Genomic DNA, 25,230 nt, shown 5'->3' on the forward strand with positions numbered 1-25,230 from the left:
GTGGTCGGCTGGGCCTGAACCTTATTTTTTGTTTATTTGTTTTGAAAGGAAATTTCCTTTCAGCGATGCTGGCTGAGGTTAGCCCTTTAGGTTGATCTGGTGAACGGAGGCTCATGGAGCACGAGGGTTAGCCTGGTCTCATCGCAGGGCCTCGGCCTGTTTTCCTGTTGTGGGTCTTACGGGGAAATCTTCTTTTGGCTGCTTGCAGGCATTTTCTTAATCTTGGTTAATAGTGTCTCCGTGGTGAAGTTAATGAAAAGATGCCTTAATTGAAAATGGCAGCTCAGAAGTGTTCCACATCACGACAAAAAAATGACCTGATCGGGTCCAACTGAACCATCTCAGGAGTGATAACGGGAAGATGTTTTCATCGCTCAGGTACTTCTTAGGGTGCTTTTGTAAGTGGAAGTTACTGGCCACACAATCGTTAACGGTATCTATTAACTGTTAAAGACAGAGGTACCTATGAAAGCTTTTCTATTTCGAGTGTTCAGTTCAGATTTTCAACTGGCCTTTTTTCATTCAAAGGGGTCCGTCTGAGGTCAATTTTTAACATGCCCCTCACAAAGATTGGGAGACGGAACTTCAGCTCTCATTTGGTGTTAGAAAATATGAAATACAGTTTTAAAACAGAAGCTTCTTGGTCTCAGATTGGACAGAGGAAGATGGGCCTTGTTCATTAAAATGTCCTTTGGATGAAGAAGTGATGCTGATTGGATGGGGTTCCTACATCACTGGGGTGCAGACATGATGACCATTGGATGGGGTGAGGACGCTGGTCCTGCTTCACTGGCTGCACACTCTCGGGCTCCCCTCGCCCCTTAGCACGTGGCCCCTCAGCTCTGCCCTCCCGCTCAGGCTCGGAGGCTCCCTCCGCTGACAGTGCCAGCCCCTGCCTCCCCACGCCTTCTCTAGGGCCTTTCCAGGACCTTGCTCTCGTACCCCCGCCCCCCGCCCCCTGGCTCCTGGGTCTTCCCTCTCCCCAGCGGGCTCCTTTCACTCAGCTTCTTTTCCTTCCTTTTCCAGAGCAAGCAGAGTTATCAATTTGTTTATTACATTTTGCTTCATTTTATAAAAGTGAGGTGGCTTACAAAAATATATACAATGCAATAATATGTAAAATTAGGCTAATATATAGAGCTAGAACAAGGAACGATAACAAGATGAGACCAACAGACACAGTACCTAGACATATATGCCCCAAAATCCCACAGACTTATAAAGGTGGGCTGCAAATTTGGTTTTCAGCTCTCAGCTGACAAAATGAAAAGGAGATCATCATCAACTGTAAAATTCACAGTCTGTAAGATAAACAGAGTAACAGCTGCCCAGAAGAGGCAAAGCTTTGTTTTTTCCCACCGATGTCTGAGACGGATTTTTTCCCATGGGTCCTCTGATAAAGGGACGCTACATCATAGAGTGACTAAGTACCAGAGGGAGTCGTAATGGATCTGTCCAGACAAGACCGGGACGTGATAACACATCCAGTAGAGACAGTTAAAGCAACTCCGAGGCGGGTACAGGGTGGAGGACAGCAGGTTCCCCTTTCCCGTTAAACATGCTCGAGGCGTGCCCATCCTAAAACGTTGTAAAACAGGTAAAAACTATGCCATTCCCCTCAGTTCCAGGTCTCCTACTGGATACTGTCTGCTGTCTCCTCCCCTGAGTCCAGACTTCTCAAAAAAGTACTCCATGGAGAGTCAATGAATTGAGGAATTGTGAGTTTTTCGTTTTTTCAGGCATGAAAGGGGTGCTGTGGTTATATTTGCTTCACACCAATCCCGTGGCGGGAGGGGAAGTGTGGGTGGGAGAATTCGTGAACGAGACTGGCCGTGATGATAGCTGAAGCGGGTGATGGTAGGTGAGGTTTGTCTGAGTTTGTTCTCTACTTTTGTATCTGCTTGAACTTTTCCATAATGAAACTATTTTCAAACATTGTTTCCACGGGCAGTCTGGATCTCCTTCATGCCCCAAGCACTCCTCAACTTACTGCCCCAACACTCTCACCTGAGTCTCCAGTGACCGTAGTTGCAAACCCGTATGGTGTTTTCCAGACTTTATGTTGAAACTTGCCCCTTGGCCTCTAGGACAGGCCGTCGTCTCGGTCCTCCTGCCTTTGCACTGCCCACTCCTTCTCTGACGCTTCCAGGGACTCCTGTTCCTCTGCCGGCCTTTAGGTGGTTGTACTCTACCCCATGCACTTGACCCTGTTCCCAGGTGCTCCACCCACTCCTGTGGCTTGAAACACCCTGTACTGACAAGAGTCAAATGCACCCCCTTCCTGGAAGCTGTCTCTGCGCTGTCTGCCTGCTGGCCATCTCCATGTGCTTGCCCACAGATGCCTCAAATTCGACGCACGCAAAAGGGGGCTCACACGGTTTCCTTGGAGCAGCTCCTACCTCCTCCTTCACCCTTGGCTCGTCACCTTCACCCAGTCACCCTCAACTCCTCCTTCCTTGAACTGTCCCTTCGGCCATCTCCACTGTCTCCATCTCTTGTAAGGCACCCTAGTTCAGGCCCTTATCCTCTCCTGTCTAAACTCCACCAAGAGCTGCCAGCTGGTCTCTCCAGCTCAGGGCTCACCCCAGCCATCCATCTTTCAGCAGCTGCTGGGCAGACCTGTCTAAAACACGGAGGTGACCACGTCACTTAAGAGCCTTGGAAGAAGGCTGAGGCTGTTTACCCAGACTGTCAAACCCTCCGTCGCCTGCCCTTACCTCCTTCCCAGATCCATTTCTTGGCTCTTCTGCTTTGCATATCAAATTGTTGCCCGAAGTACACGAGCACTCCGTTCTGTCTTTGCTCATACTGGCCAGTTACCCTCTGCTAAATGCCTCTGCTCCCGTGTGTGTGTTAGCTCTGAATTCATTCTGAGAGATGCGTATTAGACGTCCCAACTCCAAGAAGCCTCTCTGACTCACCAGGCTGGGGGAAGCGCATCTTCACTGCGTTCCCAGAAGACCGAGCATTTCTCTATCGCTGCATTTACCGCCTGAATTACAACGTGTCTCCTCATTGTGTCTGAGTTGAAGAGGTGGTCTTGTTGGTTGGTTTTTGCCTCTCCCTAGCGTCTGGCATAGAACCTTCCATACAGGGGCCCTGAACGAACTTTACCTGAATAAATGAATGAGTGCATCCCATGTACGAAGATACGAGGGAAAACATGGTATTTTAAATTTGTGCTTGAGATTAAAAAGGGGAAACACTTACTTTATTTCAGTAATGTGTATTTGGTAAATGCATAGAAAATAGGGCAATATTTTGAACATGTTTCTGAATATAGAGAACAAAGGAATTGTCTCCAAGGAGTTCCCTTTTTGTGGAAATGAGTAGTGTGCTGAATGTGAAAGGGAATATGAAGCTGAGTAATTTTCCGTCTTGCCCTTGGACGGGACTTTTGCCCAGTTATCGAAGGGCATTACTTTGATTGTAGAATTTCTGGGTCATGGGAATTGTGATTACAAACCTGAAACGTTGATATGAAAAGAAAGGAGATTTGATTTCTGAATGCTGGGAACATACACCTTCCATAGAATAAGAAAATAAAAACCTTACTCCTCCAGGAAATTTGATTTCTGAATGCTGGGAACATACACCTTCCACAGAATAAGAAAATAAAAACCTCACTCCTCCAGGAAGGGATTTTATTTGCTCATCAAGCAGCAAACACTTTCCTGAAATGTTTGCATCCACGCTACGTTGATGCCCGGTCTTCACCTCAATGCGACGAGCTCAGTGGCTCAGTCATCGTCGACAACCCACCTGTGCTGTGCTAGTCCTTTCTTCCCCGTCCCCTTTTCCCTGGGCCTCAGTCAGATGCCTCACGTGCTATTGACTCGTATTTGGTGAGTAAACAATTAAATGCTTAGGGCATTATCTTTTACGATTTTAGAGGACTTCTATCGTTTTGACAGTAAACCATTCTCCCTTCTCCTGGTAATAACACCCTGGTTGTTCTTGAGACATCACCTATTGCATAAGGTTGTTTGGGGCTGACCACACCCTTTGGTCCAAAGATGGAAACGTGAACCAGCCTTGGCTAATCAAAATATTGTCTCCCTGTCGACAGTGATTGGCTCAGGAATGGGCGTGTTAGCCAAGTCCAGCCAATCATAGCCAATCCAGTACTTTAGGATTAAGAGTTGGAAAAGAGATGCGCTCTTTCCACAGGATTTGCTGGGGAGATAGGCTGTACTCCAGGAGCTGCTGGCTGCCATCTTGCCATTTTGCCCTCAGGTGGGGAGAGCTTGAACTGAGGTCACCTCCCGTGGAGGGAAGAGCAGAACTGAGAGGTGGAGCAGGCAAGGCTGAGGCCTGCTTACCTCTGAGCCTCTGGATCCAGCCGCACCCAGAGCTGGCTGGTCTCCAGACGTGACCCAAGGAACCCTTTTTTGCTTAAGTTTGTTTGAGTTTGGTTTTCTTTCACAGGCAACCATATAGCCCAGTCATGGAACGAAGAGACACTAATGGATCCAGGAGGGCGTTCCTGGGGACACTGGCTTCCAGAGCCTGGTGTCCTGAACTGGGAGGCTCCCCTGCAATGTCTTCATTCTTGCAGAAAACCAAGATCGACTGGGCTTCTGCCTGCTGGTTTCTTTGGTCAGTTGGTCCTAGCAGAGTCCAGTTACCATCCCACAACTTCCCCTAACAGACTCTGGCCTCGCCAGTCCCTGTCCTCATCATGCTGGTAAACAGGCCATCCTAACAGAGGAGTGTCTCCAACAGCCAATGACTTTTTGCTGCATTCTTAAATACCATATCTTCTGGTTTTCTCCCAAGCATTGTATTTTCTGTCCCAAATTTCCCAGGTTAATTCAATATGAAAAATAGCTTAGATTCGTTTCATCTTTCTTTGCCTCAGTTTGACATCCACCAGTAAGAGACCTGAACCAGTGGATGATAATAATCCTCTATAGCTACAACCAGAGTGTTCTTATATTTACATCTCCTTTAATCTTCCCAATAAGTATTTGAGGTAGGTATTTTCTCCCACGTCTTGTAAATCCCTAATTCTGCGTTTCTATATTTACAAATAGGAGAAATATATAATACCTTCTAAAGAACATGGACACTTACAAAAGAATGTAAAATTAGGACAATTAGGTTGAATACGTAGATCAAGATAAAACTCTTGAGACAAAAAAACATCATCTTAACCATGATGCAAAACCAGCTCAACGGACACTGGAAATGGAGAGCGAGTAGCACACGCGGGCTCAGGGGACCACCACAGTGACCCCGGACCCTGTCAGGGGAGCTGGTCTCCTTTTACAAGTCAGATCTTCAAATGCTCTGCCTTAAGCAACGACGGGAGTGGAGGGGAAGTTAAAGCATCTTTAATTATCTAAAAACAAACTCACAGAAAAACATCTCCTCTTAATTTTCAAAATTGAGCAGGTTGCCGACATCCATGAAAGCATCCGTGAGAGGCCGAGAGGAGCAGACGGCAGGGACTCCCCATTGGTGGAGACTGAGCGGCCGGCGGGGGAGGGAGGAGCCTGGAAGAGCCGCGGGAGGCCCAGGCCGCGTGGGCTCCGGAAGGAGCAAGGCCACCTTCTCCAAGGCCCACCTGAGGGCCACATGACCGTTTCCTGGCTCCTAAACCCTGAACTTCCATGTCCAGGCATCCTTCTCCTTGGGTCTTGAAGGTCTTTCAGCCTCAGAGGGCCCCTCGGAGGAGGAATGCCCCAAACCATTATTTATGAGCATCAGGGGACGCTCGGCTAAGAGTAAAGCCTTATAAGAATAGGATTGAAGCTAGGTATCCTGACGGCGTGTTAGAGACCACACGCCCCAAATGGAGTCGCTTATGCTGAGCCCCCCGTCACCAGACAGAGAGTTAATGACAGTTCAGCTCTGCCAGACGTGGAGTCTTGAACCAGCCCATCAGGAACTGCCGGTCAGACTAGTGAGGGGACCAGCCTGACAGACCCCACCGTCCCTTAAAGGAGAGGGACCTTGAAATAACCAACCGCCTTTTGCTAGAAGGACTTCCTTGTCCCCACTCCCCTCTGCCTGTAGGCATCCTTCTTTCTGCACAGCTCCTCGGAGATCCTTCCTACAGCCAGACGAGACGCCGCCCGATTCGCAAGTTGTCCAATAAAGCCAGTAAGAGATTTAAAATTAGCTCAGTCAAATGCTGGTTTTTAACAGGGAAGGAGGAGGCAGGATACCATGGGAGGAGGGGAGGGGCGGTCATGGTGGGGTTGCTACAGGACACCGCGCTTCACACACCTGCTCAGAGCTGGCCTCAGGGACGCAAGCTGTAGTTTTGCCAAAAGTTGCAGAAAAAATTCTGCAAAAGTTTTCCCTTTTTCTACAGTTTTTCGGAGGAGTTCTTACTTTTCTAAATTCGTCCACATTCTTCTCTTTAAGTTGCTTGGAAACGGAGGCGTCTGCCTTCAGCACGTTCCCCCACAGTCACACATTTCTCCAAAACCCAGTACATGATCAGATTTAATGAACTATTTGAGAACTGCGCACAAGTCACTTCAGGCCTCAGCCCGTTTATTTAAGACTCACAGCACAGAGGGACAGATCGTTATGTCAAAACCACTGACTGACTTGTATCCTAAACATCGTTAGACTGAATTATAATATCAGAGAAAACTTTGGATAAAATTTATCTCATTCCTCAAGACTCGCTTATCTCAAAGTAGTCTAACACAGTGCTGCACATGGTGGATGCTCAATAAATACTTGTTCAAGGTACATTTAGGGGGCTGGCCCTGCGGCTGAGTGGTTAAGTTCTCATGCTCCACTTTGGTGGCCTGTGGTTCACTGGTTTGGATCCTGGGCGGGGACCTACACACCGATCATCAAGCCATGCTGTGGCAGTGTCCCACATAGAAGAACTAGAAGGACTTACAACTAGAATATATAACTCTGTACTGGGGTTTTGGGGAGAAAAACAAAAAAAAGGGGAAGATTGGCAACAGAGGTTAGCTCAGGGCCAATCTTCCTCACCAAAAAAAAAAGGACATTTAATTATGATAGTCATAATTAAATAATAAGCAACCACATAATTAAACTACTCTTCAAATTGGAAGTAAAAAAAGAGTATAGTTTCATGACTGCTGGAAAGTTTGTCATGCTATAAAAGCGAAGCAAAGTGCAAATTACCCCAAAACACACACATGCACACACGCACCATATTTAAACTAGAAACTACAGTCTATTTACTAACCCTATTGGGCATATTAATTACATCTGAAATTTTGAAAAGGCTACCATTATAAGATATTAATAATTGAGAGTTATGAAAGTGACTTCAAGACGAGGGCATACAAAGATCAGAACAGTAACCTAGTTATTTTCTGAATGTTGGTGATTTAAAAAAAAGCACTCACCCCATTTGGACTGTGGACCCCAGAAACGAGGGTATGCAGTAGTCGGCAGCCGCCAGTGTGTAAGGTGGGCGAGCGGCAGAGTCGTCCCAGTAAATGTCCCTCTTCATCTTGGGTAAGCTCATGTGCATTTCGTCCACAGCCAGAAGAGAGACCTGCAGTCAGCGTCACACGGTTAGAAGGACTGAGACGTGACTGTGGGAGAAAGAGAACCTGTCCTGGTGGTTCGGAGGGTCTGCAGGGGGCGGGAAGGGTCCGAATGAGTGACTGCACGAACGTCTGTGGTTTGTGTCTGCTGCACCGGGGCCGCGGCAGACCGCGGTACGGGCCGTCTACCGCACAGGAAGACGTGGCAATGGGCGTGCGCGGGCGGTCAAACTGTCCCCACTTGGTTCGTCAGGCCACACGCTCCAGAGGCGAGCTGCCTCTCACCTGGAGGCAGGAGAGCACCTTGCTCTTTACTCAAAATGATTGTGTTGCTGACAGCAACCTCACGATCCCAGACGTCACAGGAAGGTGCAGATTCTCACTGCCCGTTCTGCTGATCCCATAGACACATGTACACTTGACATCACTGCTCATGTGCCCTGAGTTTTTGTGTGTTCGTTTTGGGAAGTCTAGTAACAAACCTGTCCTGCTCGGGACTACAGAGGTCTGTCCTCTTGACTCTGAGAAACGGACACAGGAATAAATTATTATCCTCTGGGAATCCAGTTTCCACAGAGAGTGAGGGGCCTAAGTGTTATGCTTTCTCTAACAGACTGACAGCATGATTGTCGGAGGAGGTCGTCCAGCGGACGTGACCGCTGGTTGACCGCCCCCAGCTGGACCCTGGCAATGGGAGACTCCCCACCCCTCCCCTGTCCTTGGAATATACGTCGGCCCACTGTCCCCACAGTGGAAACCAGGTTCAAGGACACAGCCCCGTGAGAGTAAGACACTGCAGAGACCATCTGGATGGCACGTGTGACTGAGTCCCATGAAGGTCTCTGCATAAACTTTTAAGATTCTGGCAGGTAGGCATGGACATCTACTTGTCTTGTGGTAACTCAAGATGAGCCTCATGAGCAAGTTCCTCAGCATGCTACACCGGTCACCTGCCCGTCTGGAGGGGTCTGCCTCTTTCTTGGGTCTCTCCCTGCCTCTGTGTGCGGAGACCCGTTTGCTAACCAGTAGTGGTCTAGAGTGAAAGGTCTGAACCCGTTTAAGAGCTGAGTAAAGGCTTGAAACAAACAGACGAGTTGAAAGCCTTTTGCTCAGTCTGTGGTTCTTGGGGAAGGGAGTGGTCTGGGGAGAGTCCTGCCCCAAATGGAAATTCTCTCATGCCGGTTCTTTGAGAAAAAGCTCTCTGCAATAACACTTCATGTAAGGGCCCAGGGGCCCATGGGGGCGATTCAGGCAGATTTGAGACGCAGACCAGTGGTTGGCTACGCTCACCATGTCCAGCTGCCAGACGTCTGACTGCAGGGACCTGCGTGACATGAGTTTGGGACTCACGTTGGATTGTGTCTGGCTGCCATTTTATGTCACTGTCAACCTCTCTGGGTGGTAATAGAAAGCAGATTAAAGAGTGAGTTGAAATATTATTCCGAATTGAGATGGAGACCAGCCCTGGGGGTCAGTGGTTAAGATCTGGCACTCTCACTGCCACAGCCCTGGTTCATGCCCTTGTCAGGGAACCACAACACCCATCTGTTGGCTGTCACACTGGCAGCTGGGTGTGGCTGCGATGCTGACAGCTCTGCCAGGGGTATTTCAAATTCCAGCAGGGTCACCCGTGGTGCACAGGTTTCAGTGGAGCTTCCAGACTAAGACAGACCAGGAAGAAGGAACTGACCACCCACTTCCGAAAAAACTGGCCATGAAAACCCTGTGAATAATGGAGCATTGTCTGATATGGCGCTGGAAGGGGAGAGGATGGCACAGACAGACCGGGCAGGGGTCCCTCTGCTGTCCACAGGGTCGCTAGGAGTCAGAATCCACTCCACGGTACTAACAGAAACAAAAGCTGAGATGCAAGAGGCTGTGTAAAGCTAATAAAGAAACTTACACAGAAAACTGGCTTGAAATTCTATTTAAAAGGGACTAAATTTCAGTGGAACTGAGATCCAGGAGCCGTGAGTTTCCCAAAGGACCTGAGACAACATACTGAACAGCCAAAGCTCTTTGTGGCTAAAGCTCTGAGTTTCAGGGGCAGCGTTCAGAGTCCGTTTAGACTTGAAACATCACAAGTGATTTACTGTTAATGTTTGTGAAGGAAAGAAAAGCTCCTCTAACCTGCAGATTTCTGTCAATGCACCAGTTAGTTTCAAAATCATCGTCATCTTCTCCAAAAGGGTTGATGAGCTGCTCAGCCACCTGCGGAGGAGAACATGGAACAGATCGTCACGATGCTTGTGAAGACTAGAATGGAGGTGGAGACGACGCCTGTTTCACGCTCTGCTTCCTTCTGTCGCTTTCATAGCGTGACGCGGGAGGGGGTGGATGTGTGTGATTTTTCATCGGGCTCCGATGAGAAAAACTTACAAGTATATAAAGTAAAGGCACCATTGATTCGTTAAGTTTCTAGATTCTGAAACCATTTGGTAGAAGACCTACCTACTTATTTTTTAGGATTTAAGTCTAACCACTTAGAGCAATGGTTCTCAACTTTGGCTGAACATCAGAATCACCTGGGGAGTTTTAAAAAACCCTGATGGCTGGGTCCCTCCCCCCGGGGTTCTGATTTGGTGGATGTGAGGTTGAGCCCAGGCCTCAGAATCGGGTAAGGCTCCAGGAGCTCCTGGTGCGTGGCCCGGGCGGAGGACCATGACTTGGAGAAGTGAATCTCCGTCATCTCAGGGCCAGCGCTGCGCAGAGCCGGGCCTCCATCAGCCGGCACCAGCAAGGCCCCGTCACATCCTCTGCTGCACGCTTCAAGGACTGTCTACACGTTTTTGCCTGGAGTTTTCCTTAAATTAAACGGGCCACTGGATGGGCCCTGAAAATATTTTTGTTACATCCAGAATTTCCTTTCACGGGATCAGTCCTGCGTATTGATTTAGAGTCCACGTTCAGACACCAAAACGACACCTGTGTTTCTGAATTGACTATTTCACCAGAATTTCCTTTACTCTCTTGGAGGCTCCATTTCCAGAAAATAACCGAGTAATATACTGTTCATAAGGTCAAGACCGTTTTTCTACACTTTGCAAAGATTTCTACACATAAGAATGGTCTAGACAGAACAGCTGTCAGAAATGCAGACACAGTCCATTGGGCGGGAGAACTCACTTCTTTAGGACTCCCTATCTCTTAATGGAGCTAAGGTTGTCTTTTTATATTTTGCCTTTAAAATATTTTGTAAAGGAAAAGGATGTTAACATTTCGGAGAGGGTGTCAGAGGCAGGAACTGCTCACTGTTCCCTACTGGCTGGCGGAACTCCTTGCATGGTCACAAAGCGAAGAATAAAAGCTCAGCGCATCTCAAAGGAAGGAATAAAAGGCCAGGATGGTTGACATTTGGGCCAATTGTGGTGACTTTGTGTTCATAAAAGTAGAGTCTGCTTTTTCTCTAACGGGAGATGAGAGTCTATTATTCTCTCTTGCTCTTTCTCTGTCTTAAACAGTAAAAGGAATTAAGAACCACTGCCATTGGGTGAAAACGTTTTTGCCATTGGTAAAGGACATGCCTTTACTCTTTGGAGCATAATTTGAAATGACAACACATTTATTTTTCCTAGTTAAGACTCAAACCAATGAAACTGAAGGCATCTGCAGGGAAAATGCTGCCACAAACTGGATGCCCTTGACATCATGGTGCACGGCAGCACATGGCCGTTCCGAAGGTCAAACATTTGAAAATCCTATTTTATTCAAGTCATCTTCAAAACGTCATTAGATTTCAATTAACTTAATGTAGCCATCGATTTTTTTCCCCATCACACACTTCTCCTTGGGAAGTTCACAACAGAGATGGACGAATCAGCGCTCTGTTATTTACACGTACATCTGGGGGGTGGGATAGGAGGGGGAGGGTTGGTGGTGGGAACAAATACGTTCTACATTGGTGACTGGACAAGTCCACCTCACTGTTCTGACCTGTCTTTAACTTCCTGGCAAACCAAATGTCGTCATTAATCCCCATGTTTCTGGTTTTGATTCTCATGAATTCTTCTCTGAGTCTTGGTTCTGGTTTTGAAAATGGGATGCATTTAACGGGGTGGGACAGCTAGGGGATTTCAGGAAAGCACAGCTGACCATTTACAGAGTTGAGCAGAGCCAAGATAATAATACAGCATTAATGCTCAAGGCCACTACGCCAGGCTTCTTATTGACCCTCTTGCTCTGCCGAGTTGCTCCCCGTGGTATAAAATATCAATGCAGGTACAGTTCTTACTTTAATTATATTATTGTAATCCTAAGCGGAGCACATCCAGGCTCAAAACAGTCAATAGCCATAAAAGAGTAGCCTTGTAACGTCTTTGCACACACGAGCCTCTTCAGGCCTCCTGCAGGACAGTACTCACCACGTCCCTGTCACTCTAACCCCTGCTGACAAGCAATAACAACTCTGAGCTATTAATTGTTAAGTCTACCTTTGACTGACTCACGAGTGAGTGACTCAGTAAAGGATCAGTGTGCAGAGTGTGGAACAGGACAGGGACTGCCGAGCGAGTCTCAGGCACCGAGACTGTCGCCTACCTTGAGCCACCCTGCGTAGAAGAAGAACTGGAGGAGCGTGAAGACCGGAACGTACAGATCTAAGTCATGCCCCGCGTAGCCTTTGGTGGGGTCCAGAAACTGGCGTCCAATCAGGCACGCAAAGAAGAAGGTGTAGACGGCCAGAGTGACAACCTGGCCGAGAGAGAAACCCGAGGGAGAGCACAGATGGCTGCCCAAGCAAGCAGGAGCCAAGGTGGGCCAACCGAAACAGAAATCACGTGCATAGGATCCCTTACCTGGGTGTAGACCAGCGGGATCCCGACCCAGTCATAGCCGAATAAGAGGCTGCACCAGGAGCGATAGCGGTTCATTTCCTGAGCCAGAAACAGACAGAATACGATTTACTAAAATGATGGGTGTGGGAATAAATATTTACCAGGATTCAGAATGTGGCCATGGCTTTACGACTATGTCTGCAAAGCAATGGTACCGACTTCGCAAGGCCAGTAAATTGGTTCTGAGGCCGCTCCAAAAGGAAAATTCTGAAAACGACAAGCAGTGAGCGTCACTCAAGAATGTACAGAAAGGAAGAGTACAGTTGGACATTTAAAAAAATATACTAAATCAGGGCTTTATAGAAATGTCCCCTACTCTATTGAATCTATAATTTCCAACATGTATATTGGCCCAAAGTGTTGATGGGAAGGCAGTGGTTAATATTTGAAATGTCACGTCTAACCATTTTGGTAAAACACATGGAGAGCAAATTATTTTTTTGTTTCTCCATCTCTTGAAAGCATACTTACAATAGATCTTAGAAAAAATAAGTAAATACATCCTAATCCTCCCCCTGCCCCCCCCCCCCCCCCGCCACATACGCAAATGAGGATGCTTATATCGACAGAAGATCCATCTCTGTTTGGAGCAGGAAGGACCGGGATCCATTGATTTTTTTTTTCTCTGCTGCACATAAGTTATTATCTAAGACCAGGGAGATGGGCTCACACTAATTTGGGAGCTATCTTTAAATCATTCACTCCTTTTAGCCTAATCCAGGCAGGAGACTGTCGTAGCACAGATCTGTCTAGCCCTGACAGAAATTTGTTTCTCAGATGAATTCAGGGTTATTTCATTGAATAAAAATACAATTTTGTTTCCTGGAACATCTGAAAAGGCTTAACCTCAGGATATTACAATTTTGGAAATTGACTGCAGGGGTTTATTTCTACTCCAGATTTTATTCTAGGGTCCTGGAGCCAGGATGGCAAATATGCCGCATGGGCACCAATTCTTCAGAGCCCTCGGCAGACATCACTAATCGATCAAGGGGTAGTTTGTGCAGAGTCTAATTGTGTTTAAACCAGAGCTTCCAAGCAGCCACTCTCAATCAATCTAGTTAGACCCCCGTACCATCTCTGTCCTGCGTTTGAGGGTTCTGACACTAGCCCAGTCTTTCCAGCTCCTTTGGAACCAGAATAGAACAAGGCAGACTTGTCCTGGTCCGATCTGTTACGTCCAGGTCCCTCCTGGTCTCTGATGAGCATCCTTTACTGGCGGTTTATGAACTACTTACCGTCATCAGTGACTGCAGATCAACACTGTCTCTGATTCTGCCTTCCTTCCGGGCTTTAGCTGCGAGATTTCCAAACCAGATGAACGGAACCCAGTATTTCAGATGAGGAGATTTGAGGTGGTCGAATAATTTTCTTTCGTCTGCTGTCATAAAACCTTCCCACAAAATAAAAGTATCCAGGTTATACAGACTTAGTTTAGCATGAATATGTTACCATAAATATTCAGTGTCTACCATGTGAGCGTATAGAGGGGAGATATTAAAGAAACATAAAATAGAGGTTCCTGTCTCAGGCAGTTTATACTCGTGTTAGAGATAAGGAATGTGTACAGCTGGGCACACACACACGTGTACATGCGTGTGCACACAAGTTTTACATCAATATATGAGGCGATGCATGTTGGCGATCCCTAAGAGAGACGGCCAGGAGGAAGTAAGACAACATTAAATGTGGACTGGAACGTCTGGGGAAGGTTTCTTCTTTAGCTTTGGGTTGATTCATCTGAAATCGGGAACAAGAATACTTAGAATTATTAGGATGGAAAGAATAAAAGGTGATAACGCTCACAAAGCACTTAGCATCTTCTGGAACATGTGAGTCACGTGGCTTCTCCTGACGCTTCCTGCAAGCCCCAATCCACCAGCACCTCCTCTGTGACGCCTTCCTGGATCCCGTTCCTCTCCTCCCCAGGACTTCTCCCCTTCAAGCCCCTGCAAGGGGCTGTCCCGGCTCTTAGTGTAGTGATGTCATCCACAGGTCTCCCCTGCTAAGACCCTTTGGAAGGGCAACGAGTGTCTCATCTTCATGGTCCTCATCTTGCATGCTCTAAAATTGCTGCTTCAGTCGAGTCTGTGTGTGTGTGTGACACCGTTTGCCTGAGCTCGCAGCCACCTCTCCGAGCCTCAGTTTCTCCTGGGAAGAGAGATGACAACATCTCCTGCACAGAGCTGTGGTGGGAGGACCTGAGGTAAGGAGTGTGTCTGGGGAGGTGAACACGACGCTCCGCAGAGGCACAGCCCTCCAAGAGCGTCAGGACACAATGTACCACGTGAAACCTCAGCCCACACCCTGCCTTCCGGCCCCCACGTCAATGGAGGAAGAGATCTGAGCAATAGGAGAGGAGGAATGAGGTAGTGGGCTTGTTTAATAAACATTTATTGAATGTCTACTGTGTCCAGGGTTTGTTCACAGGAAGATGCACATAAAAAGCTTCCAGTTTACACTCGACCTTTTGTTTTTTAAAAAATTTCATTGAGTCATTCAAATGGTACAAAAAGCCAAAAGGGCCAAAGGAATATTAATGGAGAAACTAAGTCTCATTTTCTCAGCCACATAGTGTCCCTCCTGAAGGAAATCACCACGACCATTTATCGTGTATCTTTCCAGAGAAATAGCACGTATTTTCATACAGGCCTAATTTTTAAAGACACAAATGGTTTTGTACTCCATACGTATCTGCCATTTGCCTCCATTTTTCTGTTATATATTTTACAATATATAATTAGAGAGAGAACAGCATCATTTTTTAATGGCTGCGTACTAGTTAATTGTACACAATATTTTATTTCACTAGTCCTCTTCTGAATAGATATTTAAGTGTTTTTAATTTCTTGCTATTAAGAATTATGCTGTAATGACTATCCTGGTACTTACCCCTTGACTTTTTATCTTAAATGGACCTTTAAATGCTAATTACGACTTAGTATCCATGTTTTCTGAACGAAAGCCTCCTCCTAAGACCGATTTTTGTTAGCTATTACTTTTGAGTTACTTTTGTCTCAGAAATGCAATCCTCTGCTTATGAAATTCTGATAACACATTCAGATGAGAATCAACTCTTGCCCTAACGTAACCCAGTTTATGTCCTTAACCACCTGTACTCAGTTTAGGAATCTGGTTGTCCTTTAAAGCGCCTTCCTCCTGACCATGTGGACTGGGTCCTGGTTAGGAAGCGTTGCCGGAACAGAAAAGAAGTCAGAGGAGAGGTGGGACATGCTCGCTCTGAGAGTCACCAATTCACAGAGCTCCAGAGTCACGTAGATCTTGACACGACCCAGGCCAGTGCTTTTGAGAACAGGGTCCACAGATCACGGGCATCGGAATCCTCTGTGAAACCCATGAAACACTGAGAGAGCTGGGCCCCACCCTCACCTACCGGTCGGACTTGGTAGGGCGGGAGATCTCCATATGGGTCTGCACGTTAGTCTCACGTAGGTACTGTTAGAAAATGCTAACACCCGGGCCTCATCCCAGGGAATCTGATTCACTCGGTCTAGAGGGAGGTCTGGGCATCGTTCTTTTAAATCTTCCTGGGTGACTTGATGGAATTGGGTCCAGGCAGTTGCATGTTTACCAAACTCTGCAGGAAATTCTGACATTCAGCAATGTTTGAAAATCACTGCCCTGCTGGACGAAAATTCTGTTTATTCAGTATTTGAAATAAACAGCGTAACAACCACAGAGCCAATGTCTACCAACAGACTAGTTTTAGATAATACTCAGGTTATTTTTATTAGCTTAGAAGGGTTCTGCCCATGCCGGGAGAATTGGACTCTCTGGAGTCAAAAATAAAGATAAGCCTGATAATTCTCTTATTTCTCCGTGCATCTCAAAGTTGTTGATGATCCAGATAATCTTTTTTTTTTTTTAAGACTTTCAGACCATGATTAAGTCTTATTACAAGAAGTTAATAGATAAACTTGACCCGTCTCTGCTTTATGCTTACACTCGGCCTGCAGCCATTCACTCTTTACCTGGAAGCCCATTTGCAGACATTTCCTATCAATTGTCCGACAGCTATATTCTTGCGCAGTTTTCAAAAGTGACCCCATTTAGGTACTGGCTGCAATCTCTCTCATTTGGCCAAAGAACCACTTTACCTCTGGTTATTTTTTATTCAGGGGTATGGATCAAATTGTGCTGCCAAGTCGTTTCTTGGCTTCTTAGCGGAAAGCGAGTGTGCAGAGTGAGGGCGTGTTGAGTGCAGACCCCAAAGCAGGAGACTCCCCATGTAGCACACCCACTGACCGGAAGGGGGCCTGGGGCGTGAGGAAAGCTGCTGATCTTAAATTTTCAGCCCAAATTTACCGAGTCCTTCGCTAGGTGCTGTGAAAGAGGAACGATGAACCAGACATAATGTGTCCTCCAAGTTCGTACGGGCAGAATAATTTTTGTTACTCCCTGCAGGATGAATATCTCATCCACGGTCACCTCATCTTCGGAAACTGAGTTATCGGTCGATTGGAAAATCTCTAGATTGTTGGTCAAATCAGCTCAAAGAACATTTGTGATGAAATGGGGAGTTATCCTCATCTGCGCTTCAGGCCATTTTAACCAGACACCCGCGACCTTTTCCAGAGTGTGGTCATTACCCTCGTCTCTAAGGCGATGTCAACCGCAGGGGCTGGTTTGCCGGTTTGGCAGCACTGTCAGCTGGCCGGTCCTCTCACTCCCTCTCTCCTCACATGTCTGTCCTGGTGCCAGGCTCCTCCGTCCTCTCCACAACCTTGACCTTGCTGCTTCCTCTTGCCCTTGCGTCTGCCTAGAGTTTCTCTTGCTCTCTTTTCCTTCGGGCTTTCTGGCTAGTTCAGCTCTGCTCAGCAATTTTCATAGTGCTTGTCACAAAGAACCCTCCTTACTATTTCAAATCGGAGTAAAAAAATTACATATGTATGCATACACATACGTATATATATTTGTATTTACTTGTGACTTGAGTCATGGGTTTTTTGTTTTGGTTTTGGTGAGGAAGATTGGCCCTGAGCTAACATCTGTGCCAGTCTTCCTCTACTTTGTATGTGGGATGCTGCCACTGCATGGCTTGATGCACAGTGTGTGGGTTCGCACCTGGGATCTGAACGTGCAAACCCTGGGCCGCCGAAGTGGAACATGTGAACTTAACCACTGCACCTTTGGGCAGGCCAGAATTGTGGTTTGACAGAATAGGATGTGGTACTTCAAGGCAAAATTTTATTGCCCTCAAGCCAAAGGATGAGTCAAGTCCATTGATAAACAATGTTCCGGTTATCACAGGTTTTGTCAGCCTGCAGCTGCTCTCCTTTCCTGGGTTGAAGCTGAGGCAGACAGCGTTTCCTTTAAAGCAGAGTGTGCCAAGGAGGCTGTTAGCAAAAGAGCTAAAAGCTCTGCATCTGGAAGGCGGGATGGGGTTGTTGCCAGTTCTTTCTGGAAGAGAAAGTTGTGCACTCAGCATCTAAGCCCTTCTCAGAGATGACTTTTTCAGGAAGATTGCAAAGTGCCTGGCTCATTTTCATCTCTGTATTTTCCAAATGAATGGAACCAAGCCACCAGATTCAACTACAGCTGTCCTTTATTTTAATGGTTGTTGATGTTGGTGCCGTCAAGTGGATCCCACCTCCTAGCGACCTGTGTCCAGCAGAGCAGAATCCTGCCTGGTCTTTTTCCACCATGCTCTCGCCTTGTGGCCCCATGTCAGATGACGCTCTGCTGCTATTTACTGCGTTTTCGTGGCCAAATTTCTCTGAAGCTGGTGGCCGGGTCCCTCTTCCTAGTCTCTCAGTCTAGAAGCTCCCTGAAACCTGTCCACCACGGGTGACACTGCTGGTGTTTGAAATCCTGGTGGCACAGCTTTCAGCATCACAGCCACATGCAGCCGCCAGAGTATGACAACTGACAGACCGGTGGTGTGGTTCCCTGATGGAGAAACAAACCCAGGCCACAGTGGGGAGAACACCGGATCTTAACCACCAGACCACCAGGGCTGGCTAAACTCAGTGGAAGAGGTTTAGAAATCCCTGTCAACCGGGAAAATCAAGGGGACAAAATGAGACTGAGAGAGAGATGGAGTCACATTGGAAGACATTGTGTCAGGCAGCATATCAGACATTTTTTACCATGAACCACAGTAACACATAGGTGGTTCCCAGAACAATTATCCGCTCTTCACGTGAAGTACTTTCTGGTATTTTCTGTCCCACTCTATTCCATTCCATTAAAAATGCTGGTTGCAAGCCATTAAAATGATTTAAGACCCTAATAATGAGTTAGACCCTGCAGTTTGGAAAGCTTGAAATAGGATACAATTGAGTAAAACCAGTTTCTGGGGGAGCAATGCTGAACAGAGACAGAGCCCTCGATTTTCCTGGTGTGGGCAGACACCTCCAGCCACCGCATCCCTGCCCTTAAATTAGCATCCCGTGTGGTGGTTCCCCGCCTTCTGCACAGGACACGCAGGAGACAACATACACGAAATCCATGCTTTTAACGCCTCCCCTGTGCCGGGGGCCCAGAATTTCATCTGCCCGGGTGCAATAGATCCGAGGCGATTTGCAAGCAAAGTTGGAGGAGCTGAGAGAGGCGCCCACTGCAGTGGCCTCTAAACTCGGCTGCATTTAGAATGGCCTGGGGGCCTTAACAACTCCTGGTGCCCAGGGTGCACTGGATCCCTATTGAATCCTAATGTCTGGGGGCAGGAGCCAGACATCAGGATTTTTAAGACCCCTAGTGATTTCAACTTGCAACAAAATTTGGGACAAATGCCCAAGTGCATGGAATCTTATGGCAAGCCGGCCATTTGGGAATTCTGGGTCTGGTCAGACATCCTGCAGGGCTTCTGAGGAGCTCGTTCAAAAGGGGGACTCCCAGGCCCTCAGCCCCAGAGACTCTGATCCCTAATTGCCTGGCAACCTGCAATTTAAGTAAGTTCCCTTGATAATTCAGTGAATGTGGTCCTCGATCACGCTTTGAGAAATGTTGAGTGGATCACCTCGATTTAACTCGTAAAACAGAACTGTGGGGAAAGCTCGAACAGCGACCAGCTGACCGCCCACTTGAGGGGTTAATCCAGGAAGGACTCATTCTACCTGCACCTTCTCCCCTGTGGAGAGCAGCTGCGCACAGGTCAGTCAGCTCCACGGGCAGGAGGACGTGCCGGCTGTGCTGGCCTCCTCAGGTGGGACTGTAGGGCTCACTGACCAGCTTGTAAAGGCTCCGCCGACAAGGAAGCCCAGCAGACCTATGCGTACCACGGCCCCCTGTACCTTCTCTCCTGTACCACAGAGCAGCTCTGGGCTTCAGAGACCAGGGAGCCCCCACACCACAGAACGTCAGGAGAAGCTTGAACAGCAACCACAGGGCAGAAAGTCGATATTACACACAACCCATTTGATTTTACTTAGCAAGAGAAGGTCACAGATTAAATGACCTAAGTATGAGGCTAGGCTTGCAGCCGGTGCATCTAAAGCTACAACTTTTATCTCAACAGACACTTGACGGTTGGGAGCTAGCTTCATTGTGTCAATGTCTGTTAACCGTAAGTGTCACTAAAAGTTCTGATGAGGTCTCCGCAGGCTCTCTTGTCACAGGAGCGGCTGAAGGACCTCACGTCAAGATTCCAGGCCTTTAAGAAAACCACATGGTGCCCTTCCTCAGATTTTACTGTCTTCCAACCACTTTTACAGGTTACCAAGCACAGAAGGAAACTTCTAGAGAAGGAGAAATGCAACGTAGAGATGTGACGTTCAGCTGTGAATACATTTGTGCTTGTCTCTCAAAGTGATGCACAGAAAGAAAGATGTGAGGTGATTTCTGCTGATCCTGGAGGACAGCGGCGGTGTCTGTCTCGCTCACACCTGTGCCGGGGCCCAGCACAGTGCGTAGCATGTACTCCACACTCAGTAAACCTTTGTCAAATGAGCAGATGCACGACATCTAGCAACAGCTTTAGAGGAATATACATCATTTTCCATGAGCTATTTTTGTGTTCCTGGTGACTAATTTTGAAGCGAAGTATTTTCTTCTCCCCGTCGCTGTGGAACAGATAACATGCTTTGATTCAGTGTCATACTGTAACGTAAACATCGAGTTAAGGCCATCACTTGAATCAATCTGGAACTGCGCACCTGACTTCACTTAGACTGAGTGACGTCATCCAGGGCAGGTGACGGGAATGACTGGAATTTCCCAGGGCAGGTTTTCAGCCAACAGGAAAATAACAGAGGCTCCTCTTTGCAGCTCCTCTGGTAAGTAATTATTGGACAACAGCCAGTTCAGGGAATTTTCAGCATAACAGACATTGTTTATTTATTTACTTATTTTTGGTGAGGAAGATTGGCCCTGAACTAAGATCTGTTGCCAATCTTCCTCTATTTTGTATGTGGGATGCTGTCACAACATAGCTGATGAGCAGTGCGTAGGTCCACACCTGGGATCTGACCCTGCAAACTCCAGGCCATCGAAGCAGAGCACGTGAACTTAACCACTATGCCACCGGGCTGGCCCCATAACAGACATTATTTTGCATTCAATTGTTGTATTTCTATTTTCATGTGAGTAGGAATAAAAAACTTTTTATTTTTAAATTAAAAAATTTAACCCCTAACATCAAAGCATGTGTGTTTCCCAAGTAGCATGCATTAGATCCTGTTCATTTTCCAGAATAACATAGCTGGATCATTTGACTTAAAAGCAAGGTAAGCTCAGGGACTGGCAGATGAGGGACCAGTCAAGCCATCACCAGACGCTTCAGAAGGAGATGCTGGTCCCAACTTCTCTGCCCTCCCACTCATTTCCTGCTGGCCAGCCCTGAAATCTGCATGCAGGGGCCCTCCCTGAAGAAGGCCAAGAGGTTGGGGGAAAAGCCCGTTCTCTCAGAGAGCGATCCCGGGAGCCCCTGCCTCAAATCTGCAGGAGCTTGTTAAATACACGCGTGCCTCCTGAATCAGAATCTCTGGGGTGGTCTCTCGGGAGCTGCGTTTTTAGCAATATTGATTTTTAACAATAGCTAGCACGCACTGAGGTTTGAGAGCAAGTGCTTCTCCTGACAGGTGACTTTATGCAGGGGAGTCACCTGACAAGAGGTTTCTGACCCCTGAGTATTGCCTGCCCTACCCCTCTGGGATGCCTGTGCTTCACTTACCAGCTGTCTCTGCCCTCGGGCGGAGCAGGTGCCCTGGCTCTGGGCTCAGAGCATCTGCCAAACATTTTCCGCCATCCCTGAACTTTCTGTTCTTCCCAGCAACGTTGGCTCAGGCCAAGGACAGTCAGAGCAGTGGGGACATCTGCCCAGTTGGAGCTCGGAAACTGACCCCACGTGCCGACTGAGTCAGCCCTGTCTGCTGGGGACAGGAGCAGGAAGTCTGTGAGCCAGTGCCACCCGGCGTCAGACAGGCTACCCACCCATGTGGGTGCCCACCCATGTGGCTGGCCGTGGGGTGACTGGGAAGGAGCCCGCCTCTGAAGCGTCCCCTCCCGCTTGGAGGGCAGCGGCTTGGAACTTTTGCCCGGCCGCCTAACACACGGACTTTCTGTTCCTGCAGGCACAGGCTGCTCCACCACCCTTTGTCTGCCTTTCCAGAAAACACTTAGGAGTGAAAGAGAGCAGTAGGGACCTTTACTGCGGTAATCGGCGGTGGCCCCAGAGGGCACTTGCAGAGGTTTAGCCCCTTCCATCTCCCTCGGTTCTCTTCCTCCGTCAGCCGCTCCACACAAACCAACAAGACAACTGAAGTCAGAACGGTGCTCGTTATGTCCAACCAAGTCTAGTTCAACCCCCGGGACAGCAGCCTCTGCACAGACTGTGGCCCGAAGCCCGTCCCCAGGCGGAGCGTCCAGCACGGCGGAAACCCCGAGTCCACCGTCTCCCTAATCCTTGCTGCTTTGTTAATAGTCACGGATCACCCGCTGGTGGCCAAGACAATCCCCTGGGGAGACCCAAAGGGTTTAAGAAATGAACATTCCAGAAAAGACTCTGTGTTTCTCAAACTTCAGCATGGAAAAAGCAGATGGGGGCAGGTGAAATGCAGTTTCCCAGGCCTCCCATCCGGGGTTCTGACTCTGTCGGTCTGAGGTGGGGTCCAGGAATATGCACTTTAAGTGAACAACTCAAGTTATTGAGGAGTTAAAGGGCCCAGGAGTCTGTGGGTCACACCTTGAGACATGCTCGTTAAAATGCACGTCAAGGAGTGAGTGATTTCCAGATTCCCTCGGGGATGCTGAGGTTTCGGCGGCTGGAGAGAGAGAAGTATTCCAATAGCCCAAACGCCTTGGAAAGGGGAAAAGGGCGGATGCTAGCACATGACAGGCACAGGCACAGACCTGACAGGGAGTATTAGTATGAAGAAAACTACACCGGAAGGAGATGAAGTGGTCATTCTCCTGTCCATCTCACCATCTCTACTTGCCCTCAGACCCGAGAACAGCTCAGGCCTGACAGCGGGCCCCACAGGCCCCTCCATCCAGGCTTCCTGCCCGGGTGCCTTTAACATGAAGGTGGCACTAAGGGGGTGAGATTTGCTTTGAGAATTGGGCCCAGCGTCCGGTTCGTGTCAGAATGTACTCCCTTCTTTCCAAGGAGGCGTCAGGACTGGACAAATGTCACCTTTGCTCACCCAGGTCAACGTCAGCTCTCACTCCTCAAATGGAACGGATCCCACCCTTCCCGTTTGTTTTAGGACTTTCTTCGGGGGGCATATTCTTACTGCACTTGATCCTTTGGACGTCAGGATAAGAAAAGTCAGTTATCAAGTGGCATTTTCAACCTGGTCACTCGGAAGCAGTATTCCACTTTTAAATGTGGAGGAGGTGGCGGTTAACTTTCGTTCTGAGTCCCTGCTGGTTTTACATCGTAATCCTCGGGGCGCGTGCACCCTCACCTGAACCCCCGCACCCACTCCGCGCTCCATTGCTTCCCACATCTCTCTCCGCTCCCCTAACAACATCCTCTCCACTCCTCCCTCCTTATGTACACCTTGACTTTCACAACCTCCTGGTCGTGGTAGATCAAGAAGACCCGGGATGTCACATCAAATGAGTCTGCTAAAGGGACCAGGGCACTGTGTGATGCTGCTGGAGTAGGTTCATTTTTTTTTTTTTTTTTGAGGAAGATTAACTCTGAGCTAACTACTGCCAATCCTCCTCTTTTTTGCTGAGGAAGCCTGGCCCTGAGCTAACATCCGTGCCCATCTTCCTCCACTTTACATGTGGGACGCCTACCACAGCATGGCGTGCCATGGAGTAGGTTCATCATTAATAGCGAGACCTCACATAACACTCAGCATGTGCCGGGTGCGACTCCCATCACTGCAGACATTTACTAATTTAATCCTCACACGAGCCTACGTGGCACGTGCGACGGTGGTATCGTGAATTCTCATAAGCTCATTCTGTGGATGGGGAAACTGACGGACAGGAAGGTGTAACCCGCACAATGTTGTGTGGTTAGTCCGTGGTGGAGTAAGGCTTCGAACTCCTGCTCCGACTGTCTCTACTGCCCGTCTAAGAAGGCAAGACCAACCCAAACAAAAGCCAAAAAACTCCAAAAACAAAAAATACTATTCCTAAAAAACAATCCATTTTCAAGGACATTTCAGAAAAGGAGCCTGGACACAGCAACCTAATTTGAGAGTGTAATCAACATAAAGGCAGATTCATCTCATGGTTCTTACATCATCTATACATTCATTAATACTTTCCAACATGGTACGAGAGCTACAAACAACAACCCGGCACGATGGCCAGCATTCATTCAGCAAGTGCCGGGAATTATCTCATTTGATCCTCACCCCTGCCCCCGCCAGCACTCCCCGTCACTGAACGCTGGTTTAACAGCTTCTTTGCTAAACATTAATACACCAAAGAGAACCATCCTTCAGACATCCTGAGTCCAAAAGCCCAGGCAGATAAGTGCATCCACTTGGAGGAACAGGAGAGATGGGAGACCGCACTGAAGTTACCTTTGCTACCACCTCTCAGGTCTGTCCGGATGAAGACGCCCACTGCTGGTACCTACTAGAATCTACTTACCCTTTAGGACAAGTATTAACCTAGGAGTTCCAAGCCTGAATTCTAACTCAGGCAGGTCCTAACCTCTCTGTCTGTTTCCTGCCTTCCTCATGTTTCATTGAGGTACAAATGAAATACTATCTGTGAAAGTGGATAGACAGTAAAGTGCTTGAAAAACGTAAGGTAATATTCCAGATGGTTTTAATAAATGTGATAATTATTATTATATTAGATAAAGGCCTTGTGACTGCCTGCAACTTAACTTGAGGGTCACTCTGCCACTTCTCCTCCTTTGCCCCCCCCCCCAAGGAAACGTCTTGAGGGCAGGAACCCCATCTTATTCATCTTTGCCTCTTAAGACTGTTTCTGGCACACAGTAGGTAATCAATGTCTTCTTCACGGAATGAATGAATAAAGGAATTTTGGAGGTTCTCCTCTAGGTTCAGAGGATGCTTGGAAGGAAAAGCCACTCACCGTACCTGCTTCAACCACGTGGTCCATCGTCGGGAACCGTTTGTACACAGCCGTGCTCACGGAGCGGAAGATGAGCAGGGATGTGAGGTTGACATAGCGCATCAGCGTCCTCCTGAGCAGACGCCCGTGCTCGTCCCTCCCGTGGACGCTGCTGGAGATGAGGAGCATCAGCCTGTCGGGCCAGGGCAGGTTCACAAACTGGTTCCACCACCGGTTCACTACCAGAGTGACATAAAACCCTGTGGGATAACAGACACTGTAAAGCCATTTCTTACAGCAGACACGTTGCTGGCACTGATGCTTTTAGCAGAATTTCAGCCTTTTTAGAGTTTGGGGTGTAAAAATATGTTGTTATCCATACCTTATGATTTTGCCCTCCAGAAAAAATGTAACTTGTGCCTGGCAAGGCCATAGCATCCAGTAAGTGGGTATTA

General features: G+C 47.9%; 1 protein-coding gene across 5 annotated transcripts in view; it reads right to left on the bottom strand.

Annotated features, from left to right (window-relative positions):
* Positions 1–25,230, bottom strand: part of BEST3 (bestrophin 3) — a 42,651-nt gene that overhangs the window by 11,815 nt on the left and 5,606 nt on the right. For 4 of the 5 annotated variants that reach the window (XM_008540486.2, XM_008540481.2, XM_008540484.2 and 1 more), the window contains 6 exons: positions 24,802–25,035; positions 13,564–13,718; positions 12,287–12,364; positions 12,030–12,182; positions 9,624–9,704; positions 7,350–7,501 (listed from right to left, as the gene is read on the bottom strand). In XM_008540486.2, the coding sequence (XP_008538708.2) occupies positions 7,350–7,501; positions 9,624–9,704; positions 12,030–12,182; positions 12,287–12,364; positions 13,564–13,718; positions 24,802–25,035 (853 nt within the window). The remainder of the gene's footprint in view (positions 1–7,349; positions 7,502–9,623; positions 9,705–12,029; positions 12,183–12,286; positions 12,365–13,563; positions 13,719–24,801; positions 25,036–25,230) is intronic. The other variant, XM_070622051.1, reaches the window with a different exon arrangement.

Source organism: Equus przewalskii, chromosome 5, assembly GCF_037783145.1.
Source record: "Equus przewalskii isolate Varuska chromosome 5, EquPr2, whole genome shotgun sequence".
Lineage (NCBI taxonomy): Eukaryota > Metazoa > Chordata > Mammalia > Perissodactyla > Equidae > Equus > Equus przewalskii.